This window comes from Polypterus senegalus, chromosome 14 (assembly GCF_016835505.1).
Source record: "Polypterus senegalus isolate Bchr_013 chromosome 14, ASM1683550v1, whole genome shotgun sequence".
Taxonomy (NCBI): Eukaryota; Metazoa; Chordata; class Cladistia; order Polypteriformes; family Polypteridae; genus Polypterus; species Polypterus senegalus.
In genome coordinates this window covers 126,842,672-126,868,523 of record NC_053167.1, presented here as the reverse complement: position 1 = coordinate 126,868,523, position 25,852 = coordinate 126,842,672, and the positions used below count along the sequence as shown (strand labels likewise).

The 25,852-nt window shown below is 40.3% G+C and overlaps 1 protein-coding gene across 3 annotated transcripts in view; it reads left to right on the top strand.

Annotated features, from left to right (window-relative positions):
* il23r (interleukin 23 receptor) overlaps window positions 1–25,852 on the top strand; it is a 155,115-nt gene that overhangs the window by 115,854 nt on the left and 13,409 nt on the right. For all 3 annotated transcript variants that reach the window (XM_039735809.1, XM_039735810.1, XM_039735808.1), the window contains exon 13: window positions 22,715–22,849. In XM_039735809.1, the coding sequence (XP_039591743.1) occupies window positions 22,715–22,849 (135 nt within the window). The remainder of the gene's footprint in view (window positions 1–22,714; window positions 22,850–25,852) is intronic.

Below are 25,852 nucleotides of genomic sequence, written 5' to 3'. Positions count from 1 at the left end.
TCATCTGCAGTGGCTCGGTGACACATGCTGGTACTAACACCAGTAGATAGTAGCTGTAGTCCAGACGTGACAGGGCCGAAGCCTGGACCGGGAGTTGTGATGTATACTCCGTTAGATATGTTTAGATCTTCCGGATATTGTGTAGAGTGAATCTGCAAGGCTAAGACAACAACAACAACATTTATTTATATAGTACATTTTCATACAAAAAATGTAGCTCAAAGTGCTTTACAAAATGAAAAATAAAAGACACAGTAAAAAATAAAAATAAGTCAACATTAATTAACATAGAATAAGTAAGGTCCGATGGCCAGGGTGTACAGGAAAAACAAAAAAAAAACTCCAGACGGCTGGAGAAAAAAAATAAAATCTGCAGGGATTCCAGACCATGAGACCACCCAGTCCCCTCTGGGTAATCTACCTAACATAAATGAAACAGTCCTCTTTGTATTTAGGGTTCTCATGGAAGGACTTGATGATGATGGTCACGTAGACTTCTGGCTTTCAGTCCATCAATGTTGGTGCATCAGGATGCTTTGAGTAGGTGGTGGTGGCGCAGGCCGCCACCACAAAGAAACCGGAAAAAGAAACAGAAGAGAGAGTTGGGGTCAGTACAGATTTTAGAGCCACTATGAATAGTTATTGTGATGAATTGAACATACAGAGTATCAGGATTAAGTTAAAGTGAAGTTAGGAGAAGGCCATGTTAAAGTAATGTGTTTTCAGCAGTGTTTTAAAGTGCTCTACTGTATCAACCTGGTGAATTCCTATTGGCAGGCTATTCCAGATTTTAGGTGCATAACAGCAGAAGGCCGCCTCACCACTTCTTTTAAGTTTAGCTTTTGGAATTATAAGGAGACACTCATTTGAGGATCTAAGGTTACGATTTGGAATATAACGTGTCAGACATTCCGATATATAAGATGGAGCAGATTATTTAAGGTTTTATAAACCTTAAGCAGTATTTTAAAGTCAATCCTGAATGACACAGGTAACCAGTGTAGTGACATCAAAACTGGAGAAATGTGTTCGGATTTTCTTTTCCCAGTTAAGATTCTAGCAGCTGCATTCTGCACTCGTTGCAAACGATTTATGTCTTTTTTGGGTAGTCCTGAGAGGAGTGCGTTACAGTAATCTAGTCGACTGAAAACAAAAGCGTGAATTAATTTCAATGATATAAGAGGTCTAACTTTTGCTATGTTTCTTAAGTGAAAAATGCTGTCCTAGTGATATGATTAATATGCGATTTAAAATTCAGATTACAGTCAACGGTTACCCCTAAGTTTTTTACTTCCGTCTTAACTTTTAATCCTAATGTATCCAGTTTATTTCTGATAAGATCATTGAATCCATTATTGCCAATTACTAAAATTTCAGTTTTCTCTTTATTTAGTTTGAGAAAATTACTATTCATCCATTCAGAAATACCAGTAAGACATTGTGTTGGTGAATCGAGAAAGTCGGAGTCATCAGGTGCTATTGATAAGTACAGCTGTGTGTCATCAGCGTAGCTGTGGTAGCTCACATTGTAACCTGAGATAATCTGACCTAACAGAAGCATGTAGATTGAGAAGAGCAGCGGACCCAGGATAGAGCCTTGTGGAACACCATATCGGATATCATGTGTCTTTGAGATGTGATTACCACAACTCATAAAGAATTTTCTACCTGCCAGGTAGGATTCAAACTAATTTAAGACACTGCTAGAGAGGCCCACCCATTGACTAAGGCGATTTCTATGAATGTTGTGATCAATGGTGTCAAATGCGGCACTCGGATCTAAGAGGATGAGAACAGATAAATGGCCTCTGTCTGCATTTACCCGCAAGTCATTTACTACTTTAACGAGTGCAGTTTCTGTGCTGTGATTTGTTCTGAAACCTGACTGAAATTTATCAAGAATAGCATGTTTATTGAGGTGGTCATTTAACTGCATAATGACTGCCTTCTCTAGAATTTTACTTAAGAAGGGCAGGTTAGAGATGGGTCTAAAATTTTTAAAAGCAGAGGGGTCAAGATTATTTTTCTTGAGCAGGGGTTTAACTACAGCAGTCTTAAGACAGTCTGGGAAGACCCCCGTATCTAATGACGAATTTACTATGTCAAGAATATTGTCAATTAGCACACAAGACCATAATAATATTATTAATAATTAATTACGTTGATATAGCACTTTTCTGGCTGCTCAAAGAGCTTTACATTGACAGAGGGGATCCACTTCAACCACCACCAATGTGTAGCACCTCCACAGATGATGCGACAGCAGCCATTATTGCACCAGTATGCTCAACACACATTAGCTATTAGGTAGTGAAGTGGTGAGAGAAATAGTTAGCCAATTAGAGACAGGAGATGATTAGGGGGCAACATTGAATGAGGCGGTGTTGGGCAATTTAGCCAGGACATCGTGATACATCCTACTCTTTTCAAAATATGCCCAGGGATCTTTAATGACCGCAGAGAGACAGGACCTCGGTTCAACATCTCATCTGAAGGATGGCGCCATTTTTACAGCACAGTGTCCCCGTCACTGCACTGGGGCATTGGGGTCCACACTCAGACCATAGGGTAAGTGTCCCCTGCCGGCCTCCCCAACACCTCTCAGAGCAGTAACCCAAGCTTTTCCTGGCTGTTTTTTTTTTTTTTTTTGTTCTTTATTTCACCTTATACAATTTCTCGTATTAGGAATTTGTTAGTTTTCGCATACCCCTTGGGGTCAGCCATTGTACAGCACCCCTGGAACAATTGAAGGTTAAGGGCCTTGCTCAAGGGCCCAGCAGAGTAGGATCTCTTTTGGCAGTGACAGGGATTCCTGGCTATTTTTCCCATCTATGTACTGATTGGGCCCAAACATTGCTCAGCTTCAGGTTGATGACCTGTTCTGAAGCGAAGGTGGTGTGGCTGATGACCCCTGAAGGGATAGGTGGTCACTGATCACCACCCCAAGGTTGCGCACTGACTTGATGGTTTTTAGTAATGATGGGGTTCTGAATAGATAACAAGAATAATAAGAAGGTCCATCTTTGACAGTCTGAGCTGGAAATGGAATACGTTCATTCAGGTTGCAGTAACATGAGACATACAGAGATTGTAGCTGATGCTGTGTGGTGCTATGGAGGTGACAACAAGTACATCTGCATATCCTCAGCAGAGCACTGCAGGGCACTCATAACAGCATTATAGGGCCCTGGGCAAAGAAGTGCACTGAGGCCCCTACCTACACAACCACTCAGCAAGTCACAACCTCCATAGCAACAACAACAACAACATTTATTTATATAGCACATTTTCATACACACAGTAGCTCAAAGTGCTTTACATATTAAAGAATAGAAAAATGAAAGACACAATTATAAAACAAAATAAATCAACATTAATTAACATCGAATAAGAGTAAGGTTCAATGGCCAGAGGGGACAGAAAAAACAAAAAAACTCCAGACGGCTGGAGAAAAATAAAATCTGTAGGGATTCCAGACCATGATACCGCCCAGTCCCTCTGGGCATTCTACCTAACATAAATGAAACAGTCCTCTTTGGATTTAGGATTCTCACGGAAGGGCTTGATGATGATGATGGTCATGTAGACTTCTGCCTTTTAATCCGTCCATCATTGTTGGAGCATCATGAAGCTTTGAGTAGGTGGAGGTGGAGCAGGCCACCACCACAAAGAAACCGGAAAAAGAAACAGAAAAGAGAGTTGGGGTCAGTAGCGATTTTAGAGCCACCATGAATAGTTATTATAATGAATTGGATATACAGAGTATCAGGATTTTAATTAAAGTGAAGTTATGAGAAGGCCACGTTAAAGTAATGAGTTTTCAGCAGTTTTTAAACTGCTCCACCGTATCAGCCTGGCGAATTCCTATTGGCAGGCTATTCCAGATTTTAGGTGCATAGCAGCAGAAGGCCGCCTCACCACTTCTTTTAAGTTTTGTTCTTGGAATTCTAAGGAGACACTCATTTGAGGATCTGAGGTTACGATTTGGAATATAAGGTGTCAGACATTCCGATATATAAGATGGGGCAGATTATTTAAGGCTTTATAAACCATAAGCAGAATTTTAAAGTCAATCCTGAATGACACAGGTAACCAGTGTAGTGACGCTAAGACTGGTGTGATGTGTTCTGATTTTCTTTTTCTAGTTAGGATTCTAGCAGCTGCATTCTGCACTCGTTGCAAACGATTTATATCTTTTTTGGGTAGTCCAGAGAGGAGTGCATTACAGTAATCTAGTCGACTGAAAACAAACGCGTGAACTAATTTCTCAGCATCTTTCAGTGATATAAGCGGTCTAACTTTACTTATGTTTCTTAAGTGAAAAAATGCTGTCCTAGTGGTCTGATTAATATGTGATTTAAAATTCAGATTACAGTCAACAATCACCCCTAAGCTTTTTACCTCCGTCTTGACTTTTAATCCTAATGTATCCAGTTTATTTCTAATAGCCTCATTGTATCCATTATTGCTGATCACTAAAATTTCAGTTTTCTCTTTATTTAACTTGAGAAAATTACTATTCATAGATTAGTATGGACCTCGATGCGTTAAGACGGCCCTCAAGCACTTGTATCAGGCAGTCTGTCTGAACAAAAACTGAGGCAGCTTACTCTTTTTTTTATAAGTAATGTTCAGAATTATGATTTTTATCCTCCTATAACACATAGTGGGCACTATCTGAGATGCTTTACCAAATAGTTAAGTCAGAATTTTAAATCATCTAGTGCTTTTACTTTGTGCCCCACCAGAAAGAGCTTAACAGTACAACCAAACAGCCATACCACCTGTGTTTCAGGACAGGCCACCCACCTAAAGTTACACATGTTCGGGCTCGGCCAGCAGGGACGGACTGGCCATTAGGGCATTTGGACAATGCCCGGTGGCACATGTCACTTTATTCACAGGTCCTGTTACACGTGTGTTGTGTTTTTTAGTTAGTCAGATGATTGGCACTGAGGTGTCTGGTGGAGTGGAGCCACTGAGGTTCACTCTTATGGAGTCATTCAAATGTTCGTCTGTCAGTCCTGCTCTGAACTTTAAGTTCATGACATTCACGTCAGACTCAGAGAGGTATGGAGACCCAAACAAAGCAGACATTTTCAGAGCTGCTTGGTGAAGATTCGTCTAGTTATCTGGCTCTACTAAGCTAAATGCTGAGGATGCTGTTGAGACTTTAACTGCACATTATTTTGAAGGTTTACTAATATATAATATATAAAATCCAATGTCTGCCTGTCTGTATGTCTTATTATTCACAGACTTCAACAGGCGCTGAGGATCTTCTCTGGTGATGCTCTTAATCGGTCCGTCAGCCCATCTTTATCATTGCATTTTGCATAGCATGCATCACAGGAAATTCTTTACCAACGAAGCAGTCATAACAAGTTACTGTATAGCACCTTCACAGAACAGGAGATTTCAGAGTGTTTTTTTATTATTAGGACTTTTCAGCTCACCCTCGCTCACGTGAAGAGCTTTGCAGTGCAATTTGCAGCACGTGGCAGTTTTCTTCTTGCTCTTGTTCTTGGTTGACGAAGTAAACACGTCTAGCGTGCACAAATGTTTTTTGCAGTCTTTATTTGCAGGCAATGTGGTTGGTGGCTTCTTTGTAGCTTGTAGTGTACTGAAACCTTTATTGTGGGAGGGGACCCTTGACTCATTTTTTTTTTACATTTTTTTGCAAGCTGTTGAAAGAGCCCCCTAGAATGGTAGAGAAAAAAAAAAATAAAAACTTCCTGTGTGGCTACCACAGTTGATTGCACCTCTTTGCTCTTCCTCCTCTTTCTTATAATGTGTGAAAGTCCCCACTCTGAAATATTGAATTTGTTATGAGAAGGGTGGGTGAAGGGGAAACGGGGAGTCGGGAATCGTTAAGGAAGTTTTCCCCAAAGACAAATATCAAGTTCTTTTAAACTTAAAACACTAAACGACAAATGTCATTTGGGACCACAGTCTGACCCCAGAATTTCCTGTTCTGGTTCCCATGAGATGAACCCGAGAAGGATGACGATCATGTGTCACCAGCCCGTTAGATCTCATTTCCTCTTCACCTCAAGACAGCTGACCACACATGTCTGCAAAAATGCTCAGCCAGAAGAGCCAACTAACATCTCGTGTGAGTTTAGCCCATATTAGACACAGTGAACTCATGCAAGACTTTTAAGAACCAACATCCAAAGAGCAAAACCTTCCTTTTTGACATTTATTCTCTTTGGATTAATCAGATACGGCAATTACTATAATACTTTAGAAAAAGGTAAAATAGCCTGAAGCACCAGATCAGCCAACTGTTATATGATGCCTTTCACGGCACAGTGGGTGGCAAGTCTGTGTCTGTGCCCACTTGTTGCCCATGTAGAGTTTGCTCATCCTTACTGTGTCATTGGGCTACTTTCAGTTTGTCCTCCATATTTTTCCAAAGCTGTGCAGGTTAAACTAATTAACAATGTACAATGGCTTTTCACATCAAATTTGTCTCTCTATTATATAAAAAAACTTGGGTCGAGACGTGATTTTCTCAGAGACACTTTAACGTCCTGTGAGACAAGGAGGACAGCTGCTGTACAGGCTTTTAAATGTTCGAAGCGCAGCACGGCACAAGCAGCAGCAAGCCAGCTGATCGAGCAAAGAGGAGGTTAAAAAAAATGTATTTGTTTCCCATTCTATCACCGTTTAAGAGGGGGTTTTGGAGGAGCAACCGCATCTCCTTGAGGTGCATTCAGCCCCCCTTTTCACAACATGAGCGGCAGAAATGTGAAGTGGTTGGCACGGGGAGGGGTTCAGTGAATGGGGTGGGTGAGCAAAGCCCCCTAGTCAAATAAAAAAAATCCCAAACTGGGCCTGTGTGGATATATGTGTGAGCAGGCCCTGTAACGGACTTGTATCTCATCATTCCTTATGCCCAGTGTTGCTGGGACTGGCTCCAGCTCCCCACGTTATGTTAAACTATATTGTATTACCTTTATCAGCAAATTTTAGAAAGTAAAGTTAACATATTCTCTCCTTCAGTCAGGAAACATGGCAACAATCTCTTTTTTTGTTTGAGCCAACCCTAGATAGGTCAACAGTCCATCACAGCACACACATCAACACTCATTTATAGCAGGCCAGGTCATGATGTTGGAGAGTGGAGACATTTTGTAAGATCAATATCCAGCGCTGCTGCGAGTGGCAGCTTTTTCAGCAGCTCTGTGTATGACTTTTATTTTTCTACTTTTTTCTCTATTTTACTGATCACTCCTACCACTTTCTTTTATGTGGACTCGTTCCCTGGACACTTTTTACTACTTTACTACTTGTGAATTTCCCCTTGGGATTAATAAAGTATCTATCTATCTATCTATCTATCTATCTATCTATCTATCTATCTATCTATCTATCTATCTATCTATCTATCTATCTATCACATAGTCCCTTATCTATCTATCTATCTATCTATCTATCTATATGTAAAAAAATCTATCTAAGTAAAAGATTCAGTGTAGTGTTTACACTTGAGAAAAATAGGCATTGTATTACTGTTTTATATTTTTGTACATGTTTGTGATCCAGTATCCATTGATCAAGTGATCCAGCCATCCATTTTAAATCTACAGAGCCATCCCATAGGAATGTTTTACTGCTCAAAGGTTGATATTTGGTGGCTCAAGAGATTGTCATATACAGTATGTTTGATTTAATAATCAGCTTTGTCACAGATGTTTCTCCTAAAATTCCTCAGGAGAAACAGCTTTAGACAAAAATGAGACGAGATACAATTGAGGTAAAAGGAGTCAAAGCTGAGAATTTGGTTTGTGAGATCTCGTTGTAGTCTCTTTCAAGACTTCATATTTCTTATTAATTATTGGACTTATGCCTTTATCCATTGTGACTTACAACATCTGGTTGCATTTCTTTTGTTTTTCCCAGTTGGAGCATAGGCAGATGTTGTGACTTTCTCATGGTAACATGGTGTCAGTAGTGGGATTTGAATGCATAATCCTGGGGTTTGAAGTCCAAAGTCTTAACCACTTTGCCTGACTGTCTTCTGTTTGTAATAGAATGTGTGTGATATATTTGAAGCACAGCAATATGAATTAGAGTTACTCATAGTATCATTCAGAAGCAAAAACTTCAGTTTTGTAATCATAGTCAAAATGTTTTATTACACATATTATTATTATTATACCAGTAACGGCATACTGCACAATAACGTGCAGTGAATACACTTGATGTTAGCATTCCTAGTTTTCCTTCTCTTTCTCTGTATGTTTAGCATTCATTTGCTCAGAGGTTGATGTGCTTGCTGTTTCCTGAGCAGCTCTTCTTCTCTCCACCCTAGCAGCCCACTGCTTCTCTTCTTTCATTAACATCTTTTCGCGTTAAAACTGATTAAGTTAGTTTTTGTGTTACAATTACTTAGTACGTTTTCTTTAACTTCTCACTTAAGCTGGCACTTAAGTCTTCAATCTGCCTCAAGAATGATTCACGAAGTTGGTAGGGAATGAGAACGGCGCCTATACGCATGTGCTGCACGGTCGCCCTGATGTACGCTGCCAAGAGTTGATTCTACAGTAAAATAAAATAAAAAGAAAAAGAGTAATAAAATCACCTCCCCAAAAGCGGATATTAGTAGACGTCACGTAGTATATGTGTACCAAATTTCAAGTCAACAGGTGAAACGGTTTGCGAGCTACTGGTGCTTTAAAATCCTGGACAGACAAACGAACAGCCACAGTAGCATATTATGTAAGAAGATGCTTTTCTATAATGCCAGTCTCAATATGGCTGCTGAGTTGTGCCCCTCATTGTGTTCTCTTCATGGCCATGGTGTTAATGAGAGAGAGAGAGGGAGGGGTAAAATGACAAATTTTATACATTCCTGTCTAAATCCCTAGACCAATAGGGCGTCATGGTACAGAATGGCCTCTGATTCAAAACCAATCCCAAAAAGCCATGCTTCAGACCAATGGGTGCACACACTGCCTTTTACATCTGCCCTCACATAGTGGATAGGCTTATAGAATGCCCCCATTTGTTTATCTGAAGCTTGCCAGCTAGGTATTTGTATGGCCTTCCCGCAGAGTTTGGCTTATAGAATGTCCAGCACCAAACCACCCTTGCCAGACAAGTTCATGGTGCCCTTCACTCCAACCCTGCAATAAATTTCACATCCTGAGCCAGTCAGTCCTAAAGACTTGGGGGTTGGTTAGTTAGACATGAACATACAAAAAGCCAAATGAAACACTAATAGTACAATTGGTATGTCTAGCTTGGGGTGGAGTGGTGGCTCTGAGGCTAAGGATCTGTGCTGGTATCCCAAAAGTTGCCGGTTCGAATCCCCGTCACTGCCAAAGGACATTCTATTCTGCTGGGCCCTTGGGCAAGACCCTTAACCTGTAATTGCTCCAGGGGCACTGTACAATGGCTGACCCTGTGCTCTGACACCAAGGGGTATGTGAAAACTAACAAATTCCAAATACAAGAAATTGTATAAAGAAAAAAAAAATAAATGCATGCAAAATATTTATCAACATATTACAAAATATCACTCCACCACAATCTGTGCACTGTTTTGTGCGTTGTTCAGGGTGAGGCAGAAAGGACGGACGTCTCTGAAATGGCTAGAACTCACCACTAGGTGGAGTGACAGATGTGCGGTAGGTGGCTTTAGGTTCGCAAAGTCTTAGCATTTTTTTATTTTCTTTTTAGTTGAAGCCATGAAGCCGTGGACGATAGAACATCGTGTTTTTAAGTACGACTGTTTTGTCAAGAACAACCAATCTATTACCGCAGTTCGTTTCGTTGCCATTTCAATATCCACAGAAATAAAGCAGTTCCTGCTCGAAACACTATCCTACGTTGGGTTAAACAACTTTGTACACGTGGTACACTAATGAACAAAAGACCGCCGGGGGCTACACGAACGGCACATACCCCTGAAAATGTGGAAAGTGTACAATTAGCCCTGCTGGGCAGTCCAAGTCGATCTGCTCGGTAGCATTCTTCTGAACTTGGCCTCAGTAATCATTCGGTAAGGCGTATTTTGCATTTAGACCTGTATTTCCATCCCTACAAATTGTCAGATGCTATTTCAATATGAACTCAAATCTTTCAATAAATTTCATTGTAAGAAAAAATGTTCAATTTTGTGATTTTGTAAAAAACGTCCGTCCTTTCTGCCTCACCCTGTATTTACCCCGTTATTTTGACACCAATTGCACTCCCAACCTACTTAGAAGGGGGCCGCTCTCTGAACTGCCTATCCAAAGATTTCTACCCATTTTTCCCTACAAGGGTCTTTTTTTGAGTTTTTTTCTTGGCTTCTTAGAGAGTCAAGGCTGAGGGGGCTGTCAAAAACAGGGTGTATTAAAGCCCATTGGGGTATTCCTTGTGTGATTTTGGGATAGGCAAGAAATAAATTGTTCTTGTTGTGAACTCTTTTATTCTAAGTTGAGGCAACCTACGTACCAAGAAAGAGCATGAAGTTCACATGAACACACCCTTCAATACTGCTTCCATTTTTTTTTAATGTTTCATGTAAATTTGAATTATGTTGTGTAATTACATTTATTTTAAACAAATTATTTAAAGATCTCTATTAACTGTCACATCTTCTCTAGATTTCAATATTTTCAATCTACAAAATCTCAGGAGCTTGCATTCTTCAGCACCTTGAAACAGAGATTTCCGTGAAAGGTGCCGCCTTCTAGTTTGATGGCCAGCCTGCCTTCTTCTATCCTGTGATACCTACACTGTGGTCATCTGTCACAGTGCAAATGACGCTCGCGTTCAGAGGAAGTGGGAGCCACCTCAAGTGCTTCTTTCCTGTGAGGAGATTTTACTTAAAGGTTACCCTGACCAGGCTCAAGTTTCAGATGCTGTCTAAAGAGGAATAAAACACTTTTGATGTTCAAAATGACAGAAAACAAAATGAGTTTTTACAATAATAAGTTGACCACAACTGTAGGATAAAGTGTAAATGCAGGCCGGGGCTCAAAGAAGCAGCAAAACCAGGTGCCACTAGATGGTGCTCTACTAGAGTAGACATGTAAGGACTTGGGCTCCTATGGACTCTAGTACACTGAGATAAACTGGACTGAAGGACACCTGACATGTCAAATTATTCTGATGTTGAGATGTGCAATTGGGTGAGTAAATAGTAAGAAAAACTGTCAGACTTGCCATTAAATTCAAGATTCTGCTTCTCACATTCAAAGCCCTACATAACATTTGCCCCTCTCTACCTCACTCAGCTCCATACGCTCCTTGTCGCTCTCCTAGGTCCACGAGCAGTAATCTCGCACCAGACTCTCCACCCTGGCAGGCAGGTTCTTCAGTGTTATGGCGCCTCAACTTTGGAACTCTCTTCCTCAGTCTCTCCAAGATGGCTCCTCTTTCACCACCTTTACATTTCAACTCAAAACTTTCCTCGTCTATGAACTTTTTTCTACTGTTTTATTTATTGTTTACTCTGTATGTAGAGCAACCTTGGGTTTGTGAAAGGCTCTCTATAAATGCAACATATTATTATTATTATTGAGCGAGGACATGCATGTGATGGGGTGTAACAGAACAAGATGCAGAGGATAGAAAGATATGGAAGAAGGTGATCTGCTGTGGCGACCCCTAACGGGAGCAGCCAAAAGAAGATTATTATTATTATTATTATTATGATTATTATTAATATTAATATTATTAAATGCAGGCCAGGGCACTGAAAAGTAGAAAACCAGACGTCTCTAGAGGGTGAACATGATAGATCTTAGGCTCCTGGAGTGAGCAAAAATGAAGCCACCACTCCGGCATCCATCGAATCTTCTATCCTGATATAAACTGAAGTGAAGATGACTTGACATGTTAAGATTTTGTGTTTTTAAGATGGTGATGGCAAGAGCGTGAGTCACCATCTGTGAAATCTAAGGGCAAAGAGTATTATCTACTGTGTAACATCAGGCAGTATAATAAGCAAAATTAACCAGAATAAATAATGAATACAAAGAATGGAACAGAGTCAAAGAAAACAAACACAAGTTAAAGTTGCACTACCTTATATTGCCCAATGCCCCAATGTCTGATTTATAGTCATACCACCTACAAAAAGTAATATCACAATTAAAGATGAACGAGTCAAACGTCTAATTCTTGTACTACAAATTGAACCACATACAGCCCTGCAAGTGAACTCAATGTTCACACATTTTTTATATAAATCAGCAATTTACCTTTATAACAACAACAACATTTATTTCTAGAGCACATTTTCATACACATGATGTAGCTCAAAGTGCTTTACAGGATGAAAAAAGGAAAAAAATATAAGAATTAAATTAGGGAACACTAATTAATGTAGAATCAAAGTAAGGCCCAATGGCCAGGGAGGACAGAAAAAACAAAAAAAAGTCCAAACGGCTGGAGAAAAAAAAAATTCAATCTGCAGGGTCACAAGACCACCCAGCCCCCTCTAGGCATTCTACCTAATACAAATGACCTCTCATTCAGTCCTCATTGTATTCAGGGTTTACATGAAAGAACTTGATGATGACGGTTATGTGGACTTCTGGCCTTTAATCCATCAATGTAGGGACATCACGGTGCTTTGATTAGGTGGTGATGGTGCAGATCGCCACCACAGAAAAATACAAAGAGAACAGCAGAGAAAGTAGGGGTAAGTACGGATTTTGGAGCCACCAAGAATGATAATGATAATTAAATGCATATACAGAATATCAGGGTTACACTAAACTGTTGCCATGAGAAAGCCATGTTAAAGTAATGAGTTTTTAGCAGATTTTTAAAGAGCTCCACCGTATTAGCCTGGCGAATTTCTATCGGTCAGCTATTCCCGTTTTTGGTGCATAACAGCAGAAGGCTGCCTTAGCACTTCTTTCAAGTTTAGCTCTTGGAATGATAAGCAGACCCTCATTTGAAGATTTAATTTATAATTTATCTAATTTATGTTAGGTAGAATGCCCAGAGGGGACTGGGCAGTCTAATGGTCTGGAATCCCTACAGATTTTATTTTATTCTCCAGCCGTCTGGAGTTTTTTTTTTTGTTTTTTCTGTCCCCCCTGGCCATTGGACCTTACTCTTATTCTATGTTAATTAATGTTGACTTATTTTATTTTATTACTGTCTTTTATTTTTCTATTCTTCATTATGTAAAGCACTTTGAGCTACATTTTTTGTATAAAAATGTGCTATAAAAATAAATGTTGTTGTTACGATTTGGAGTGTAAGGTGAAAGACATTCTGGAATATAGGATGGAGCAGATTATTTAAGGCTTTGTAAACCATCAGCAGTATCTTAAAGTCAGTTCTAAATGACACAGGTGACCAGTGTAGTGACATCAGAACTGGTGAGATGTGCTCGGATTTTCAAGCCAAAGTCAAAGTGAACTTTATTGTCATCTCAACCATATACAAGTATACAGATAGACGAAATTGTGAAGCTCATGGTCCACAGTGTGACAACATGAAGTGCAAATAATAAATTAAAAATAGAATTAAAATGTAAAATTAAAACACAAACAAAATAAGACATTGTGCAAAGACAAGACAAAGAAGTAGCAGCAATATTGACGTGTAGCAAGCGATATGAACATTGATGCAATGTATGTTATTTGCAATCAAGATACATAAATTTAGTCAATAGATATGGAATGTAATCAATAAATAAATAAATAATAAATAATAGATATAGATAATACAAAAATGTTCAGTGTATGATAATAGTTGTTTAAGACATGTAAACAATGACAAGTCAGCATATTTCACAGCAGAAGGATATCAAGACTGTAAAATTACTTAAAGGTCAGTATGAGATTTTCAGTTCTTTTCCACATGCACACTCGTCCTTGCAGGAAAGTGGCCGGCATGTATAAAAGTTCTGTTTTTAGAAGTGGTTGAGTGTGGAAGTGTGGAAGATCCCAGGTGGCAGCATGGTTTTAAGGAGTCTGACAGCTTGGGGGTAAAAACTATCCTGCGGCCTGGCAGATCTGGCTTTGATGCTGCAGTATCCTCTCTTGGATAGCAGAAGTGTGAAAAGTCCATGTGAGGGGTGTGAGGGCTCCTGCTCAATGCTGCAGGCCTTGCGGACACTGCATTTGTAAAATATGTCCTGTAGTGAAGGGAGAGGCACCCCAATAATATTCTCTGCTGTCTTTACTATCCTTTTCAGGCACTTGCGGTTGAATATGTTGCAATTGCCATACCAGAGAGTGATGCAGCTGGTCAGAACCCTCTCAATGATGCCTCTGTAGAACATGGTGAGGATGGAAGGTTAAACAAATGAGACACAAATATTATACTTGGTCATTTATTTATTGAGGAAACTGATCGAATATTACATATTTGTGAGTGGCAAAAGTATGTGAACCTCTAGGATTAGCAGTTAGTTTGAAGGTGAAATTCGAGTCAGGTGTTTTCAGTCAATGGGATGACAATCAGGTGCGAGTGGGCACCCTGTGTTATTTAAAGAACAGGATCTATCAAAGACTGCTCTTCACAACACATGTTTGTGGAAGTGTATCATGGCACAAACAAAGGAGATTTCTGAGGACCTCACAAAAAGAGTTGTTGATGCTCATCAGGCTGGAAAAGGTTACAAAACCATCTCTAAAGAGTTTGGACTCCACCAATCCACAGAATCCACAGTCAGACAGATTGTGTACAAATGGAGGAAATTCAAGACCATTGTTACCCTCCCCAGGAGTGGTCGACCAACAAAGATCAGTCCAAGAGCAAGGCGTGTAATAGTCGGTGAGGTCACAAAGGACCCCAGGGTAACTTCTAAGCAACGGAAGGCCTCTCTCACATTGGCTAATGTTCATGTTCAAGAGTCCACCATCAGGAGAACACTGAATATCAATGGTGTGCATGGCAGGGTTGCAAGGAGAAAGCCACTGCTCTCCAAAAAACCATTGCTGCTCATTTGCAGTTTGCTAAAGATCATGTGGACAAACCAGAAGGCTATTGGAAGAATGTTTTTTGGACAGATGAGATCAAAATAGAACTTTTTGGTTTAATTGAAAGCGTTATGTTTGGAGAAAGGAAAACACTGCACTCCGGCATAAGAACCTTATCCCATCTGTGAAACATGGTGGTGGTAGTATCTTGGTTTGGGCCTGTTGTGCTGCATCTGGGCCAGGATGGCTTGCCTTCATTGATGGAACAATGAATTCTGAATTATATCAGAGAATTCTAAAGGAAAATGTCAGGACATCTGTCCATGAACTGAATCTCAAGAGAAGGTGGGTCATGCAGCAAGACAACGACCCTAAGCACACAAGTCGTTCTACCAAAGAATGGTTAAAGAAGAATAAAGTGAATGTTTTGGAATGGCCAAGTCAAAGTCCTGACCTTAATCCAATCGAAATGTTGCGTAAGGACCTGAAGTGAGCCGTTCATGTGAGGAAACCCACCAACTTCCCAGAGTTGAAGCTGTTTTGTACGGAGGAATGGGATAAAATTCCTCCAAGCCGGTGTGCAGGAATGATCAAAAGTTACCAGAAACGTTTAGTTGCAGTTATTGGGGGGTCACACCAGATACTGAAAGCAAAGGTTCACATACTTTTTCCACTCACAAATATGTAATATTCGATCATTTTCCTTAATAAATAAATGACCGAATATAATATTTTTGTCTCATTTGTTTAACTGGTTTCTCTTTATCTACTTTTAGGACTTGAGTGAAAATCTGATGATGTTTTAGGTCATATTTATGCAGAAATATAGAAAATTCTAAAGGGTTCGCAAACTTTCAAGCACAACTATATATGTTGTGGCGGCGGGCTGGGACCCTTGCCCAGCCAGGATGCCTCGATGATGAAAGGACCAGGAGAGAGAGAGAGAGACAATACCTCCCCCGGGACACGAGAGGGCTGCCCCCCTTGGATTGCATCTGGGTCATAGGCTTGGAGATTGGAGCTCAACCCTGTGGGGGCCCATGGCTGCCGCCAGAGGGCGCCTCAACAGTTTTGGAGCCCTGGACTGCAGCGCTTCCACCACACCTGGAAGTGCAGCCAGGAGAGGAACTGCTGCTGGAAGATCATGAGGGAGCACCTGGAACATTTCTGGGTGCAGCTTAAAGGAGGCCGCCTCACTCCATTCGGGGAGCCAGAGTTGGAAGGAGGAGGACAAAACTTGGAGAGAGGAGTGGAGGTGGCAGAGAAGAGAAAGAAAGAGAGAGAAGGGACTGAGCGATATTAGCTGGTGATTTGTATACTGAAAAGAAAAAGAAATAAAAGCGTGTGCTTGGACTTCTGTCTCAGTGCCTGTCTGTGTACGGATTAGGGGGAAGCACGACCCCTGATCTTCCATAATGTTTATAAAGTGCACTTTAATCGCCGTAAAAGGTGATAGAGAAAGTAAATCTGGTGGTTGATTGCAAATTCTTTCAAAGTAAAAGGCCCAGGATCTCCAGACCCAGCCAGAAGAGACATTTCAAAAACAAGGGCAGTCAAAAAATGTCACCCATGAAAAGCTTCTACATGTCCCACCAGTAAATGCGTGCAGGTGGAGTGAAGTAGAATCTTTGTTGAGTTCCTACTGTTGTTCACCTAAAACACCTGATTGAAGTTGATGGAGAAATTCTAAATAAAAACCAAACGCACATTTCAGGCATCAAGACAGCATATTTTTCCGGCCAAGACTGCGTGAATCTATAAGCATCAAAAGATCTCTAGCTGGTCAGCACAAAGTTATAATTAGAAGTGTGACTGCTGGTTCTGAGACAGGAAATGCACAGCGGAAACTGTGAAAGTCTGCGCAGTCTGTATGCTTAAGTTGAACTGATAACCTTACTGACAGGACCCTTTGGGACGGGCCCCTTGTTACGTGTGTCTGGCATGAGGGGCACCCACCTCTCTATGCACTTCACACAAAAGGCTTTCGTTTGATAACTACCTGTGTGTATGAGTTATGTACGCTGCTGCTTATTCAATTTTTATTTTATATATAGCAGTGTACCTTTCAGAGTAAGATCATAGTCTAATATCCATCCATTATTGAACCAGCTCCATCTCACCATTAAAAACATCTTCATGTTCCATCAGTTAAAAAAAATGGAAGTGGGGTGAAGTAAAGTGTAATCTTTCCTGTGTTCTGAAATACTTGAGACTGTCCTGGCATTAGCGTTTTCACTTCTCATGAACCAAAGCTGGGTAGAAACCCGACCATTGCTGGGCATAGACACACGCACATAAGAACATAAGAAATTTGATAGACTGACACATGGAGTACAAGTCCAAGGAGGTTCTGCTCAAGCTTTATAACACAAGGGTGAGGCCTCATCTGGAGTACTGGGTGCAGTTTTGGTCTCCAGGCTACAAAAAGGACATAACAGCACAAGAAAAGGTCCAGAGAACAACAACAACACCAATATTTATTTCTAGAGCACATTTTCATACAAATGATGTAACTCAAAGTGCTTTACAGGATGAAGAAAGAGAAAAAAAGACAAAATATATAAGAAAATGAAATTAAGCAATACTAATTAACATAGACTAAAAGTAAGGTCCGATGGCCAGGGAGGACAGAAAGAGGACAGAGAAGAGCAATGAGGCTGATTCAGGGGCTACAGGGGATGAGTTATGAGGAAAGATTAAAAGAGCTGAGCCTTTACAGTTTAAACAAAAGAAGATTAAGAGGAGATCTGAGATCTGAGTGAAGTGTTTACAATGATGATGGGAATTAGTTCAAGGATCAAGAAGGTGACTTTAAAATGAGTTCATCAAGAACACGGGGACGCAGTTGGAAACTTGTTAAGGATGAATTTTGCACAAACATTAGGAAGTTTTTCATTAGACAAAGAACGATAGACACTTGGAATAAGAGACCAAATAGTGTGGTGGACAGGAGGACTTTAGGGGCCTTCAAAACTTGACTTGATGTTACTTTAGAAAAATTAATTGTATGGGACTGGCAAGTTTTGTTGGGCTGAATGGTCTGTTCTTGTCTAATATTCAAAACTAGCAAAATACCTGCGCTTCGCAGTGGAGAAGTAGTGTGTTAATGAAAAAGAAAAGGAAACATTTTAATAATAACGTAACATGATTGACATTGTCATTGTCATGAGTGTTGCTGTCATATATATATATATATATATACATATATATGCACACACATAAACATATATATACTGTACATATACACACATATATACAGTATATATACATATACATCCACATATATATACATATATATATATGTGCACAAAACCACGCTTTTATCAAGGCTTCCGTCAGGTAGTCTTTTGAAATGAAATTTTCCTCCAATCAGTCGTAGCAACGCACTTTCTTCCGACTGTTACATTTTTGGAGCTCTGATGTGTACATCAATGTAATCGGTGTATCAGGAAATCATGCATTGACAGAAGTTCCCCTTTGCTTGGAATGCAAAGTGTGATTAAATGTGTTATTTTTTAACGCGTTATGGAGCACATGAATCGAAGCTTCTTAGCTGTGCTTGTGCTAAGAAAAGGAAACATTTTAAAAATAACGTAACACGTTTGTCAATGTAACCTTTTGTAAGTAGTGCCTGGAGGATTCAGAGTGTGGAGAAACTGTAGAGAGAGCGTGTGTTTTAACTTGTGAATTTTTCTGTGAGTATTTGGTGGCAGCGTCAAACTGCGTGCGTTAGCTGCGGAGCTCAGCTCAGAGCGAAATGAGGTGAATGGGAGGGGAGATGATGACGTGACTCCCCACCCGCCTTAACTGTCAATCCCCCCACAAACACAGTCTTTCGGAATTTGCATAAGCACAGCCCTTCAGCTGCAATTTTAACTTAGTTACAAAGTGATCAAAACTCTCGTTTATATCCTGCGTCCTCTCATTAAACTTGTATCCCGCGATTAGCCGTGGGCATGACAAACGCCAGCGCAGCCTGTCTATGAACTTAATTTAAACTTTAGGTTTACACCTTGCTTTGTTTCCGAAGTAGCTGCACTCATGAATATGGTTGTATATGTCACTCGCTTGCTTCTTATTGTTTCGCTGCCTTCTCAATTGTATAATGCATGTTTTCTTCAGCGCTTTTTGGAGCTCTTACTGGTTTTCTACGAACTGCGTTGGCAGTCAGTTCACGTGATTACGTGGGAGGCGTGATGATGTCACATGAAACTCCACCCCCTACGGCCATCGAGCGCAACTCCATTACAGTACAGTGAACCCTCGTTTATCACGGTTAATCCATTCCAGACTCTACCGTGATAAATTAATTTTCGCAAAGTAGGATTCTTTATTTATAAATCGAATATTTTCGCAGTTAGAGTATAGAAAACCTGTTTATGACCTTCTAAATACGTTTTTTAACATTATTAGAGCCCTCTAGACATGAAGGAACACCCTTTAGTCACCATTACACTCATATTACCCAATATACTGTATTTGACAAAATAAGAGAAAATAAGACATATTAGACGTTACAAATATATTACTAGGCGCACTCGCCTTTTAAGGCGAACGACTTTTATCCTCAATTTTTGTGCGCTCCATGTGTACATCAGGCATGTAAGTGTAGGGAATGAGAACATCAAAGTGCCCATTCATAACATCTCCAAAACCTACGTTTTTTTATCCCCTCAAGTGCCTGTCCAAAGTCATACAATGTCAGCCCAAATCTGTACCGCTAAATTCGGAGTTTCATGCACTCTATAAGCTATAGATGAGAATAAGCAAGCACCGTCTCCCCTGATATTTACTACGCTGTGAGGCGTTTGTACTCCATCAACATTAATTATTTTCATATACATAATTTTGTCCATTTTTCCAGCGCATCGCTTCGCACTCAAGCCGCAAGTAGTAAGTCTGTAATAAGCGGACAATCCCAAACGCTTTTATATAGTAGATTATTGTACCGTACATTTAATTGTACACAACCACTAACCTATGAAGGCACAACCTCAGTAGGAGAGTCTTCAGAGGTGGTGCAGTATCTTCAGCAGGTGCGTCGTTGTCTTCTTCCGCTAAAGAAGTACTAAGAGTAGGCAGTGGGTGTCTGGTTGCCCGCTGAAGAACATCTTGATAGGCAGTTGCTGGCGCTGTCTTTTCATATGCGTGAGGAGGCTTTTGTAGGGTCTTGCCATCTTTAATCATATCCAAGAGTTTCACCTTCTCCTGGATAGTAAGCATCTTCCTCCGGCGCTTAGTTTTATTGTCAGAAGGCTTAGAAAAGCAGTACTTTTAGGAGCCATTGTAGGGCTTAGATAAAAGTTCTCAGAAAGCGCATGCATAGTGACGTAAGCGTGTATGAGAAAAAAATCACGATAGAGTGAAGCCGCGAAAGTCGAAGCGTGATATACCGAGGGATCACTGTATATGGAGAAAAATAGCTTCCAGTTATGATCATTATGCGTAGAATTTCGAAATGAAACCTGCCCAACTTTTGTAAGTAAGCTGTAAGGAATGAGCCTGCCAAATTTCAGCCTTCTACCTACACGGGAAGTTGGAGAATTAGTGATGAGTAGTGAGTGAGTGAGTAGTCAGTCAGTCAGTGAGTGAGGGCTTTGCCTTTTATTAGTATAGATGCTCCTTTGTTTTGTCTTCACATCTTGTTAAGTGTCCCATACCCATCCTGGATTAGATGTGAGATAATCCTGCTTGGCACTTAAACCATATTTACAACAAAGCTCATAAAATCTTCAAACATATTATCAATATAAAGATGTCTACAACAACAACATCCATATTTATTTCTAGAGCACATTTTCATACAAATGATGTAGCTCAAAATGCTTTACATAATGAAGAAAGAGAAAAAAACATAATAAATAAGAAAAAAGAATTAAGGAACACTAATTAACACAGAATAAAAGTAAGGTCTGATGGGCAGTGAGGACAGAAAAAAACAAAACAAAACAAAAATAAAACAAAATCTGCAGGGGTTCCAAGGCCACAAGACCACCCAGCCCCCTTTAGGCATTCTACCTAACATAAATGACCTCACAATCAGTCCTCATGGTATTCAGGTTTCACATGGAAGAACTTGATGATGATGGTCATGTGGACTTCTGGCCTTTAATCTATCAATCTATCTATCACGGTGCTTTGATTAGGTGGTGGTGGCGCAGATCAGCACCACAGAAAACCACAAAAAGAACATCAGAGGAAGTAGGGGTTAGTACGGAGTAGGAAAGGCTCTAAAGGCTAAGATGTCAAGTACCAAAACCTTAGTATTCTATAGCCGAGGATGAGCTTGAATACAAAGTTATTATATAATAGGACAGCCAGCAGTGTCTTTTCCTTAAAGTGATTGCTACATTGGTTCCATATTTTAAGTGAGTGAAGAATAATCAGATTATTAGTGTATTAGAGAAAGTTAATAATAACTGGAGCACAAAGAAGAGCACACTGGGAGAAGATTTTCTTTTAAGATTCAAGCAGGCTGTTACGTAGTCAGCACTGTCTTTCCATTTCCATTATCTCAGATTACTAATTTTTGCAACCCAGTGTTATCGAGCAAGCTGTTGTATTGTATGTAATCCCTAGTACTGTTGGTGTGCCTCATCTTTCACAAAAGGCACTATACTAGCCTCCCGGGCTCTCTTTTATTGTTGAACAAAGAGAAATGCTCTAAAACTGTACCTTAAGCTTGTTGAGTGATGAAGTTGAAGTAGAAACCTTGACAACCTCTAACAAGAATCTGGATGAGATATTGGAACAGCTTAGCTATTAGCGAAACAAACAGGCTTGATGGACTGAATGGTCTCCTCTCATTTGTCGAATCTCTTACGTTTCTTCAAAGCAAACCCTTACCTTTATGAAAAAGCCACCATTATTGTACACCTGCTTATAGCTACTACATGTGAAAGAGATGAGTCCACGATGAAACAGAATGAAATGCCTTTTTTAAGCACAAGCCTAGTCACTGTTCAGATTATCGAAGAAAGAGAACAAATCAGTTAGTTAGTAACTTTCATTGTTTCTTGATGGTAGACATTTATCCAAGTCCATGTTATGATCAGCCCTGCGGTGGGCTGGTGCCCTGCCCGGGGTTTGTTTCCTGCCTTGTGCCCTGTGTTGGCAGGGGTTGGCTCCAGCAGACCGCCGTGACCCAGTAGTTAGGATAGAACGGGTTGGATGATGGATGGATGGATGGATGGATGTTATGATCAGGCAGTTATTGTTTTAGGTTTTCATGCTAATGCAGCGTTGTGATTTGTAGCAATCTGAATCAACATTGACTGAATCAATTTTGAATTACCTTTATATCATTATTGAATTCTGCAGCTGTAAACCTTAAAGTATCATAAGCCGCCATTTCAGCAGCTCAGTCAAGAGCAATTTATAATAATTCATGGTAAGAGATTTGCTAATATATGGTAACCTTGTTAGATCATTAGAAATATGAGCCCTCCAGATAAAGCCCTGAAGGAGTTAAGTGAGTGAACAAGCATGTACACAAATTCAAACGGCAGATAAAAGAAACAATAAAGTAAAATTGAGGAAACTTAAAATATGTCCCAGTTAAAACAGCGCATTATCTTATTCTGCTGATCCAGGACTGCCGAGAATCCCCCTGCTGAACCACTGAGGTGAACTAAGTAGGAGCTCTTGAACTCTCACTTTCAAGTCATTTGCAATTTCTTTATTCCTCTGTTCCTTATTCACATCACAGTTCACTTTCTTTAGGGACCTTGAAATTATCTGATTTTTATGTGAGAATCTTATTTTTCTATATTAACAAACCTTTGTCTTGAAAAATGTAATAACAAAACAATGTGCTGCTTTCTTTTCAGATTTAGTTGTGGATTCTGCTGTAAGAGAGATCAGACTGGAGGGTCTTGAACCCGGGATGATTTACACCCTTTATGTCACTGCATCCTCGTCTGCTGGAGAAGGAGTACCTGGAGAGATAAAAATGGTCAAACTTGGTATGTCCATGACATTGTTCAGTAGATCAAAAACGTAAATCAGGCCGGGATGCATCTTTTATACTGTGTATTGACAATCTTCACTTTATATAGTATCTTTTATATTGAGCATAACCATCACGAACCACTAGGCCATCTCTCAGTCTTAAGTGTATGTGGCACTTTTACTTTTTAGCACTTTCATTGACCATTTCACAATAAGGTGTAACATGGTCAGTCAGGTCAGGTGAGGTTGGGGTGCATGCACTGGTACAGCACGTTGCCACACCCACCACACAACAAAACAGCTTGGGATCCTGGTTAGCAAGCCCCCAGGCAGATATGCGGTCCAGTTCCACCCTCTAGAAATGACCCAGGTGTTACACGGGCAACCCCTTCGCCTGGCCCACTCTCGGGGAATCGTGACACATGGCTGTAGTGCCGTTAAGGCGGGACCTCATCAATGCAGGTAATGTTCCTCATCCAGGACTCCATGAACAACCGCTCATTTGACACAGAGTCAAACCAACGGTACCCAAGGATTCTCCAAAGAGAAACAGTACCAAAAGAGTCCAGCTCTCATCTAAGGTCACTGCATAGCGTCCTTGACTCGCAACCATATAGCAAGACATGAAACACCAGGACTCTAAAGACTTGGATCTTTGTCCTTTTGCAAAGATATCAGAAGCGCCACACACCCCTTTCCAGTGACTTCATGACCCCCCCCGATGCCCTTCCAATCCATCTACTGACTTCATAGGAAGACTCACAAGAGACAAGAATGTCGCTGCCGAGGTAAGTAAACCTTTCGATAAGGTTCACACTCTCTCCGCAGACAGACACACTGCTGATGGCTGTGCCCAAGAGGTCATTAAAGGCCTTGATCTTGGTTTTTATCAAGACATCTGCAGGCTAGATACTCAGAACCTCCATTGACTTGGTGAAGATCACAGTATTGTTGGCAAAGCCAAGATCAGTGAATCTTTCTTCACCAACAGATGTCCCACAGCCGCTGAACTCCACGATCCTCCACAACACCCAGTCCATGCAAGCACTTAACAGAGTAGGAACAGAACACCCCCCTGATGAACCCCAGAATCAACTGGGAAAAACACGGAGGTTCTGCCTCCACTGTGCACAGCACTCACAGTACCAGTGTACAGACCAGGTATGACATCCAACAAGTTAGGGGGAATCCTGTGAAGTCTCAGGATCTCCCAAGTGTAACATGGCCAGGAACAAACTGTCATAGGCAGGAATTAAAGATTGGGTGCCAGCTGGGTCACGCCATTTAATCTCAACTGAAATACAAAACAATCAGCTCTGGTTAGCCTCATTCTCTCTGGTGCTTTTGTGACTTGGAGAATCAGATGCTCTGTCCTCCTCTTTCTCTGGTCAAGGTCTGACACCCGACTCCCTAGGTGTCTGCTTTTGATAGCATTGGTGCCAGAAGAGGTGGAGTCTTCTTAGAGGTGCAGGGCAGAGCTACACAACTTTTTTGATAACTCTTCGATGCTACTGGGGAGCAGACAATACCATTAGCATTATCGTTCTCTCTCGTCTCGGGGTGGAATTGCTTACTTGACCAAAGCCAGAACAGTGCTTCCCAGATGTACGCATGACTTTAATCAACATAGTTACTATCATTCTTAGCACTAGTCAGTGATCAATTAAGTTAAAGTCCTTCTTAGTTAAATAGCTGACCGCTGCAAGCCACAATTGCTGTTTAATCTTGTAAAGTCTCCTATGGTGACCCTTTTTCGTACTCTTTATTGTGTAGACCTTAATAAAATGTCTAAAATCCCACACACTTACCACTCCATGATCAGGTAGCTTAGCACTTTCTTCCTTTCTACATCTGTAACCTCAGGCACTTAGATATACCCTAACCCTAAGCCTAACCCTAATTTTCTTGATACCTTGATTAAATATTTGTTGTAACTTTTATAAATTTAATATGTTTAATTTCTAAGTTTTATTTTAAAGTCTTATGCAAAAATATATGATTTTCTAATTTTAAAATTAACAATTTAAAATTTTGGTCAATACGGGGCGGTATTGATGACGGGGATGACAAATTGGACTGGACTGCCAATACTGATGCTCTATGTAAGAAAGGTCAGAGCAGACTATACTTTCTGAGAAGGTTGGCGTCCTTCAACAATAGGATGCTGCAGATGTTCTACCAGACGGTTGTGGCGAGTGCCCTCTTCTACGCGGTGGTGTGCTGGGGTGGCAGCATAAAGATGAAAGACGCCTCACGCCTGGACAAACTTGTTAAGAAGGCAGGCTCTATTGTAGGAGTAAAGTTGGACAGTTTAACATCTGTGGCAGAGCAACGGGCACTAAGCAAACTCCTGTCAATCATGAATAATCCACTGCATCCACTGAACAGTGTCATCTCCAGACAGAGGAGTAGCTTCAGTGACAGACTTTTGTCACCGTCCTGCTCCACTGACAGACTGAGGAGATCGTTCCTCCCGCATGCTATGCGACTCTTCAGTTCCACCCGGGGGAGTAAATGCGAACATTTTATTTTTATTACTATTTAATTTAATATTGTTTCTTTGTATCAGTATACTGCTGCTGGATTATGTGAATTTCCCCTTGGGATTAATAAAGTATCTATCTATCTATCTATCTATCTATCTATCTATCTATCTATCTATCTATCTATCTATCTATCTATCTATCTATCTATCTATCTATTTTTGAACCCCTTGTTGTTTTACATTATTTATATTGCATCTTTAATAGTTTTTGAAATATATTTGTTTAAGACAATTTTAGGATACATTTTATTGAATACTTTTTAAAATGTAAAAGCTTTATTATTGTTAGTTGTTTAGGGATATATATTAAGTAGAAATAAAAGTCTATAAGCAGGATCAGTGTACCAGAGTATTCACCCTCGGGCTTTCATCCCCTAACCTAACTCAGGCACTTAGATAAAGTAAAAGAACAGGCAGGAGTTAAAATACACACTTAATTATGTATTATTGATAAAAAAATACCCAAAAATAT